Source organism: Bison bison, unplaced genomic scaffold (genome assembly GCF_000754665.1).
Source record: "Bison bison bison isolate TAMUID 2011002044 unplaced genomic scaffold, Bison_UMD1.0 scf7180017864266, whole genome shotgun sequence".
In the NCBI taxonomy this organism is placed as follows: Eukaryota; Metazoa; Chordata; class Mammalia; order Artiodactyla; family Bovidae; genus Bison; species Bison bison.
Genome location: NW_011494838.1, coordinates 3037599 through 3047756, shown reverse-complemented (window position 1 = coordinate 3047756; position 10158 = coordinate 3037599). Strand labels below are relative to the sequence as shown.

General features: G+C 39.1%; 1 protein-coding gene across 1 annotated transcript in view; it reads right to left on the bottom strand.

The window, feature by feature from the left end:
• Positions 1-242: 242 nt before the first annotated feature.
• The window catches only part of MEGF9 (multiple EGF-like-domains 9), an 81327-nt gene continuing 71411 nt past the window's right edge, over positions 243-10158 (bottom strand). The window contains exons 4-6 of the mRNA XM_010848428.1: positions 7445-7588; positions 6682-6951; positions 243-4896 (exon numbers count right to left, since the gene is read on the bottom strand). Coding sequence (XP_010846730.1) covers positions 4445-4896; positions 6682-6951; positions 7445-7588 — 866 coding nt within the window. The 3' untranslated portion in view covers positions 243-4444. The remainder of the gene's footprint in view (positions 4897-6681; positions 6952-7444; positions 7589-10158) is intronic.

Here is a 10158-nt window from a genome sequence, read left to right as displayed (position 1 = left end):
TATATGTTAATATATGCTTTTTGCTTCAGGGTATTTTGAGAGGGGGAATATTCTTCGTGTGGCATTTTTTTCCCCTAAGTGGAAAACATTCTTTAAAGGAACTTCTTGAAACAGAAAGCATGATCAATAAACGCAGGACACAAAGATTTTCAAGAAGCAGTTTGAAAATAAGTGATCTGTGACACATATTAAAAGACTTCCAACAACTGTGACCACATAAAAAAGTAAAACAGCAAATCTACAACAGGTACAAATTATATACATTTATTTTTTTAATAATTTTAAATAACACTCTTGTATAAATTCTTTCTTATATTCAAATCATACACAAATTTAGAAATGCATCATGAAGCCTAGTCCAGCATATGTATGAGACATGTTTTTAAGATGTGCGTTAGAATTTTAGTGACATAAATATGATTTTAATGTTTCAGAAACACTCCCAATTGCTTGGGCGGAAATTTAACGTATTACAGAGTGCTTGTGCCTAGCATGAAGTCGCTTTAAATCGGTCAGCTCTCAGGCTAGTGCAGGCCTCAGGCCTGGTCTCGCGTTCTAGAGCTGCTGGTACAGTTACTGCAGATGGTTCCCAGTGGCCTTTGAAAAAGCATCATTCGACCTCTGACACTCTGGGGATCCGTAGCCTTTTTAGTTCACGTGGTATCGTTTGATTTCTTCAGGTGAACCAGTGTGCTCTTCCTGCTTCTTCCCTTGGCGTAGTCACTGGCTCAAGGTTGAAGGGAAAACTTACACTAACCTCCCGTCACTCCCCTGCACACACCAAACTCGTTTCAGCTCCCAAACTCCTATCGAGACGATCATAACAGACCAAAGGCTCTTCGTCGATGAGGCCAGAGATGCTTCCTTTGCTCTAACGGGTTACCTTGGGTTGCTTTTTAGTTTTCCGAAATTTCTGTGGGAGCTTTCTTTCCTTGTGATATATAAATTGAACTCCTTCCCACATACCTCAAAATATAAGAACCAGGGAATGTTCATAATCAGAGGTGCTATGTTGACCGTATGTCCTACAAAGAAAGACAGGACCAAAGTGAATGATTTAATAATGCGGTCCAAACTAGGGCTGTCAGTAGGAAGGGCTGTCGTTTCAGCTCTCTGGCTCCAGAGCAGCACAAGAAGGGCTACATGTCCTCCAGGCACTCAGCTGGCCACAGCGAGCCGCAGGTCACTGAGTGCTGCTTAACGGTCAAAGTCTCCAGGAATCCTGGGGCGAGAGTGCAGACATACAACGCGATGCTTCCACAAATCCTCTCCCCCACAAACCTCTCTCCTCCCATTCCGTGTCAGCTCTGTTCGCTCTTAAAATTCAGGTTCCCTAAAAGTAACACATTAAGTCCACAGGACCTTAGTATACATGAGGTTTAGTTTTATCATCATTTTTCTCTGTAACTAGAGAAATTCTATTAGTAAGACACCTCTGGGAGCTAGAGGACAGCAGTAGGGAGGGGAAAGTAAAGGAGGACAGACACACTTCTCAACACTACCCAGGACACATGACTGTCAGAAATGCACAGGGCTCACTGCAATGAATTAATGAAGATGAAAATGTCATCCCACAGCAGTATCTGTCATTTGTCAATCAGATTCACACTAGTCTCACCGCATTTGAAAATAAACACATCCCTACTTCTGAGACACTCTTAGTCTTTCTAAAGGACGTATGGGACCCTGGTGCGTGGGGATCACACTTCTAGCGGAATGACTGCTGTGCAAGGCATTTTTCTCAGGCCAATTTCCTAGAGTGATTTTGGTGGTAAATCACTTCATGATGGATTTCTACTTTAGAGCAAAATTACCTCCACCAGCAGAAACACAGAACACTAAAGAATATTATTTAAAATAGATTTTAAGAGCTTAATTTTTTCCACCAGGATAAATTAAGAACATGACCTAGGCTCTGTTCATAAATATGTAAACGTTCTTTGTGATTCGATTTTTGCAACTCCTTTTAACGTCTGTTTCAAGGAATGTCTACATAGCCAGAATCCGGACTGTTCGTTCAGCTTTGGCTCTTAGACCCCAACAAACTCTTTCTTTCTTTATTGTGTTAACTTCTGTGAACAAACGTTCATGTCCCACTATCCTCAATCCCTGGCTTTGAGGGCGTGATAGTCTGGGAAAGGCATATGTCACTTTACACAATTCCTTGGAACAGTCTCTATACGCATATGTGGCAGCTGCTGGGGAAATCGGGTTTTCTTTCCCTGCTTGGAAAGATCAGTTTCCTTTTATGAAGCACAGACTGGTATTTTTATTTTATCACCAACACTGGCTTCAGAGAGTAATCCTCCATGTTCTTTCTGCAAAGTCCTTCGTGGCTATATAGCCCTGGATTGTACCTTGTATTTACAAAAATCAGAAACGTTCACAGATGGGATTCTTCCTCCCAGCCTTCCAATGTCTGCAGCTGGGTCATTTCTGCACAAGCATACAGCTGAAAAAAACATGTGCTTCTGAGTTAGGAGTCCTGATTCCAAGCCTAATAACATACGGTGTAGCCTTGAACACGACATTTAACCTCACCGATAACTGGGAACAACAATTACTTCCTCAAAGGCCTGTGGTGAGGAACGAAGGACACAGGTACAGAAAGCCGCCTTGCAAACTGCAGAGGGCTATAGAAACATTATCTGATTTTAATGTGATCTCTCTTTCATGAGCAATGGCCAGATATCCAGAGCCTCTCCAGTTACTAGAAGTAGATTATCTGCCTGTACATCCTCCAGAGCATCATCTCCAACTGCAGAGGGATGACCAAATTCCAGGTTTTTCTCTGGAGAAGTCAGGTAGGGTGATCAGCTTGGCAGGGGTTCGTAGGTTTAATTTTTGCTTTTTTTTTTTCTAACTACTTGACAGTTTGTTCTTCCTCCTAATAAATATCTGCATTTGACTTCTGGTTGTTTTTCCTGGCTTTCCTTAATCTACAATCTGTCAACATCATAATTAGAGGAGAGCAAAGGCAGAGATGGCCTCAAAGAAAAAACTGCGTGTAAATGCAATGCCTGACTATACCCTCTCAACCACGGAGCCACCTTCCAGCCAGACAGGAAGATACAAGAACTGCAGTATGCAGGACGTGGTCCACACCCCGTGGCATCTGAGTGACCGGCTACATTCAAATGCAGGAGTATTTGGGGGTGGGAGAGAATATAAACAGTTCACAGGTATGATATTTCACAGCGGATCCCAAGTGATATGATGGCTTTTCTTTTGGAGCTAAAACATTTCTTCCTTTGGAAGACTATTGTTACTTAAAAAATTTTTTTTAATAAGCATGTGTTTGTTCTACTTTAATCTATGTAAAATATAGAGAAGCTAATGTCTAAACAGGTGAGTAGTTTGGAGAATGCAGCCTTGTGTCCCAGCTTAACAATCATTGTCTTCAAAATCTATTGCTTGAATCTATAGGAAGTCAAAGACGATAGAACTCTACTTTTAGACTGAAAAAGGGAAAAATTAGAAACATCCAACCTGTTATAAATTTCAACAATGTCAAAAGAGGGACTAAAAATCACTGATGCTCACCAGAGTCCCAGCTCTAGCAATATTGCCATCTATTTTACAGTATTTTAACCCCATATTTTCTTTTTACAATGCCATTAACTGCTATACAAATAAATTCTAGATGATAAAATAAGACACGATTTTTTTTTTACAAATAGATACAAATACAATGCTGACCAGATATTCTACATTAACTATATACACCTTATTTCTCTAGAGGCAGGAATATTCCTTCTTTTTAAACAATTTATCATTTACACTGAGGCCTTAAGGAGAATCATCAGCTTTATGCTTTCCCAGACATTGCCTTCCTCTCTCTACCATTAGAAGCTTATCCTGTGCTTTAATCTTATTATTGAGCAAAAACTCTGGAAAGAAAAATCAAACCCTTCTAAAGATCTTCTTGGGACTTCACTGCCCCTATTATAGAAACAATCAAGATTGTGTATTATGACACAGCCCAAATATCAGCTTTTCCTCAAGGATGTCTTTTAGTCCAGTAAAATGAATATCCTTCCTGGCCTTCCTTTATCAAGAATGGAGATAAAGTCTTCTGGCAGTCCTTTCCCCTCCACATCCATCATCCTGTTTCCACTGACGGTGAACATTCCCCCAGGAATCTGTTTGGAGGTCAAAGCGGACTGGGGCTGCACTGAGAGGCCCAGCCTTCTACCCTCCCACGTGGTTCGGTACAAAAATACACTTTACTTCAAGTCCTCATCGTCAGTGACCGCTTCAGATCTTCACGGGAAAACTAAGAGTAACAGGCTAAGTACATTACACGTTTGCACCTGAAAATTTCCGACGCACTACATGCCTTTGCTTTCTCATCTCAGCGACTCTACCCAGGCTGTGCGCAGAGAATGATGCTCTTAGTAAGCACTGTGGCCTTAAAGTCCAGGAGAACAGCTCTGGCTCCTCCTCAGGCTTTATAGTTATGCATTGGGGTCGTCAGGGTCAGCTGCCCGTTGGGAGCCACTTCATTGCCATCATCTTCCAACAATCCTGACACATCTGCGTTGGGAATGCTGTCGTGGTAGCTGCTGAAACTGATATTGTCTTCTTTCAGCTCGATGGTCCAAAAGGGGGCGTTGAGTTTCCGGTTTTGGTACTCCCGGTACATATACACAGCCCCCACAAACCCCATCAGCAGCACCACCACAATGATGATGACTGTCAAAATGATGATGTTAAATTGGGTCCATGACACGTCCGCTAAGGCCGACGTGCTGTTCTCTGCAGAGCTGACTGAAAAGACAGTCTGCGGCGTGGTAGGGGTAAGGGTACTATTTCTAACAGGGGTGGGCACTGACGTGGTCAGAGGGGCCCTGGAGACCAGAGTGGCAGAACCTTCAGGTGTTGGAACAATAACTTCTGAAAATAAAAACAGAGGGTGGAATGTAAAGGACAAAATATCTGGTTTTAAGAAACAATAAAAGAAATACACATGGGAGTGGAAGTTGATATGGGATGTTGACATGATACTCTGCTTTCAAGTAATGTTAAAGTAAGTTAAAAAATAATTTCTCAAGAAATATAGTGGAAAGAATCAGGGTCTAGAAAACTAGATTATTACACCCTGGCTGTTATCCAAAACGTATATAATATCCATACTAAAATCTTTGGGAAAATTCTAATGTTGGAGTTTTCCATCCTCCTGTACTCTTGAATAGATTCATACAAATTCCTGAAAAGGTAGTAAGTATGTCACTAGTGACTTCTAAATCACTTTGTTAAAAGTGAAAGGGATAGCTAATACTCGTTTGAACTAAAGTAAGTTCAGCATGTCTGATGGCACTTCATAAAGGTAAAATTCTCTTTAATGGGGGCAAAAACAAAATAGGGAAAATTGCATTTCTAGTTGCTTCTGAAAAACACAATTTAAATGGCCATAGTTGACATCAGCTGAGAGAGAAAACAGCCATTGCCAGCATAGTGATTTTTCCTTTAAATAGATATAGTTATTTTACAACTAAGGTACTATACTGTGTACTTCTAATGCAGCATAGCTCAGTAGAAATACCAAAAGCTTTGGGATCAAGTAGAACTGTGTAGCAATAAATAAGTGAGCCAATCTTCTTAAAACTGAGATTCCTCACCTATGAAATGGGAATAACGGTATCTATTTTACAGAGTCCTTGGGAAGGATTAAATAAAGTATAGAACATCGTTACATTTAATGCCCATAGTGCGTGGCACATACTAGGCACTCGATGAAATGATCCCTGTTATCATCACAATTCATCACCACAGCCGGCACACCAATCCACCCTAAAAAGAGGCGTGTCTTACATTCCCTAATAGCTAATAAGAAAAGTCATCACAGCCTGGTCAGCTAAATACGGACAAGGCGTACGCCTCCAGTGGGAAAGAAAATTGAGTGGCAGGTTCTCTGGACTAGGGATAGGGTTCAATCTGAGTGTTTGAGCCTTGATCACAGCAGAATAAGGATATCAAGAAAATGGTACAAGACTAACTCTTGCCAAAGGGCAACTGTATCAGCCCAGGATTCGGCTTCTGTCAGAATATCAAAGAACAGTTTATAGAAGAGCATGGTCTGATCTCTATGACCTAAGTAAGTCTGAATATCCCCAACTCATCCCGAATTTCTAATCATTAATTTTTATCTGAATCCTTACTGAACTTCCCTGTAAGAAACATTTTGCCACATGAGTAACTTTTTTCTTTCAAAAATGAAGGAATATTTTTACTATTTCCTCCATCAGGTGGGAAAACTTAGGCTCAAAGTTAGGACAGAAGCTGGAATAAATTCTTATTTCTCAGCTAACTTCTAGTCAAGTTGTAGGTTTCTACTTAAAAAGATCTTTGATGATCCCTGGAAGTGATGAGAATACAGGAAGCAAAAGATAAAAGAAACGACAGGACTTTAAATTATTAAAATAAAAACAGATGAAGAGAAGATGTGAGAACACCGCAATGACTTCATCATGGTCCTCAAACTTCTGGAGTTGACTCTGGAGTCTCAGCAGAGCAGCAGGAATGGAAGGGAATCTCTTTGGGCAAATCTCTATCGAAATCTATTTCCCAAAAAAACTTCCCTGGTGGGACTGGAAGGTTTTACGAAGCTAAAAGTAGTTGTCCTGACATTTTCCTTGCTAGGTTAAGATATTAACTGTACACCCTTAGGAGAAGTTTTACCTTTCGTAATGCAGTTTCCCTCGAGGTCTCGATCGTAACCGTCCAGGCAGTTTTCACACCAAAAGCCGGTGGTGTTGTGGAGGCAGCTGATGCACTCCCCGCTCTCGGGCTCACAAACCCTTGGAGTCTTAACTGGGTCCACGTGGCCGTGGCACTGGCACTCCACACAGATGCTGTCAGAATTATAGTAGCCGTGGTTACAGTCATTGCAGTTCTGGCCTGTGTAACCGTCTTTACACTGGACACATTCAGGTTCCGATTCACCCAACTCTAAAGAGCAAGAACACCAACATGGTTTAGTACAATTTCAAGTTGTTTCAAAATGCAAAACTACTACTAACCCCGCCCCCGCCCCCCCCACACATACAAAAAAACATTTTACAGCCTCCGCCTATTATCTCCTCTCAAACTTAAGAAACACATGGAATCCAAAGTAACAATTTACACTTTATTTATTAATTGTCCAGAAAACCTAAAGAGAACAAAAGAAGTATGCTCATCTAAAGAATCTGAGTAATTGAGATGGAGAGGCACTCGTAATTCTTTTATTTCTTCCTCTTTAATCGCGTAAGACAGGATAAAATACAGCTTTAACAACAACACTCTCATCCCTCCTTTGTGTCTCATTTCACAAATGCATTTACTGCAAAGCTTTACTGTTTTCATAACTCCCTTTCACCTACAGCATCTAGAACTTTCTACCTGCTGATCGCTGACTCACTGATTTTTCCTCTAAAAATAAGTATTTAGAGAAAGGCCTTACTTATGATACAACTGCCTGTAGATGTCACTGCTGAACAAGGGCAGCGAAGACATTCTTTCGAGCCATCAGGACTCTGATAAAATCCTTCTGTGCATTCTTCACAGTGATCCCCTTCGCTGTTATCCTGGCAATTGAAACAAGCACCTAAAAGAAGCAAATCATTTTAAGAAGTTAAAGATTTACTGCAAAAGCACGGTAACTTTAAATAAATTATATGTACCTACAAACCAAAAAAACCTTAAGCGGAAACCAGAAAAAGTCACCCAACACAGGTCGCAGAGTTCAGTTTCTCTCCCATCTTACTCCTACACTGAACAGGCCTACAGCTCCGGTCCCTACTAGCCTGTAAACGCTTTAGGAAGGGGCTGGGTACATGACTAGAGTTGTAATAAGCCCTTGTTGATTGATTGACTACATACCGAAAGCAGGCCAACAATTTGCAAAGAAAAAAAAAAACAACCTAAAGATCTATTAAAAGAAGAATAGATAAACTGTGTTATTTCCTTGGTTGGGATTCTGTAGCTAAATAAGGAAACTAGGCCTATATGTATGAATACACATAAATCCGACAAATATTGCATGGAAGAAAGCAAACTGCAGAATAATACATAAAAAAGGAGTGCTTAATTATTTTGTACAAATTAATTGATTTTTAAAATTTGGGGGGGAAATTTTGTACAAATTAATTGATTTAAAAAATTATCATATGTGAAATAGATCGTCAATCCAGGTTCTATGCATGAAACAGGGTGCTCAGGGCCGGTGCACTGGGATGACCCTGAGGGATGGGATGGGGAGGGAGGGTCAGGATGGGGAACACATGTACACCCGTGGCGGATTCATGTCAATGTATGGCAAAACCACTACAATACTGTAAAGTAATTAGCCTCCAATTAAAATAAATTTAAACAAATAATAAAATAAAAATGTATAAAATAACCTAAGTCCAAAATTAACCAATAACGTTACCCCCCACAGGAAGAACCTCAGAGCATATGAAGTATAATCACTCCTCCCTTGACCTAAATATATGAAAATAGTATATATTAATTCTATCTTTATTTCTCACAATTCCTTCTTATGCCTTGAGTTTTCTTAGTTGCATTTATCTAAAATATCCATATTACCCTCATTTAAAAGAGTGATTTATGCTTTGTAATTAATTCTATGTTCAGAGATTTTTCCTCTCAACTCAATAAACATTTATTCCTCTGCAAAAAAAATTAAAAAATAAAAATTTTTTTGGCAAATTGCAAGGAACGTGGGATCTTCGCTCCCCAACCCGGGGTCAGATCTGCATCTCCCGCACTGGGAGCACCGAGTCTGGAGTCTCAACCACTGCACTGCCAGGGAAGGCCCCTGATCGACTGACTGAAGTAAAAATTTAAAAGCCATACTAAACAATACTAAGCAAATGGATACATAATACCCTAGGCAGAGGGATACATTCAAATGCAATAAAAACTAACCATAGACTGAGAGGGTATAGGCAAGTTTTATGCTTTGTTTATCTCTGTAGAGGGAGGGAAGAAAATGAAAGTAGGGAAGAAAACAAAGAGAAGGACTCCAACTCTATTTGGAAATTTTCTATTAAGCAAAATACCAAAATGTTAATAGTTCTCTAGGTGTGGGTACATGAGTATTTGTCATATTATGCTCCATATGGCTTTATATTTTAAAATTTAAAATAAAAATGAAAACAATAATGAAATGAAAAGGAAGGAGCCAAGCAAAGTTCTGTGTGTCTTAATAATACCCTTTGGTCCCCTATTAGGAAGGACATTCGATGGGCACTGAAGGAGCATAATGTCTACAAACGGAACAAAACTATATAGTATAATTTACATTCAAAGAGACACTCAGAACTACTATCACAGAAATGAGTAAAATCTATGTAGAAATCTAGGAAGACAATAAAAAGTTTACATGCTAAGCTAACTACAGTTCAATGCTAAAACCATCATAAATAATTTTATTTGATTCCTCTTCCTTACTAGTGAAATATTTACAAAAAAGAAGAGACAGAATGAGATTGTGTAATAAAATGATCTGACAACTGGAATAAGATTTGAAAAACTAAAAGAATGATTAATATACATACAATTATTAACATACATGTCAACTCTCAACTCTTAAGCAATTACAGCAAAGTTCTTTGAAACTTCATGAACTTATCTAGAAAGACATTTAAAAATTTTTTATATGAACACTTAACCCTTAAATCACATTTGCATGTAAATATCACTTTTAATCATATAACTTTTAAGGTCTGATACTGCGAATGATATATTTCATATATACAACAAGTAGTATATCCTCATATAGTGACGAACACTTCAGGTACTGATTTCTTCCCAGATCCTATTATATCCTGATCCCTCTTTAGCTATGTATCTTCGTGACGATAAAAATAGCTGAAAAATACATACTAGGAAACTGTACATTCTTGTTGTAAAAATAAAATAATGTTAAAAGTCAAAGTGTTCTGCAGGCTGGAAAATACAAAACTTGCTTTATGTATAAAATCTGTCTACCTGCTCTCCCCATATTAAAAATGTTCAATGGAAATAATTACATATATATAATATTTTGCTCCTATAATGTTATGGACCTACATGCTTATTATTTTGGGACTTTCTACTATTCTAGAAAAGACCACAAACATCTGTCTCTCTGCTTATCACAATACAGTTCCACTCTCCTAAACCATTTAT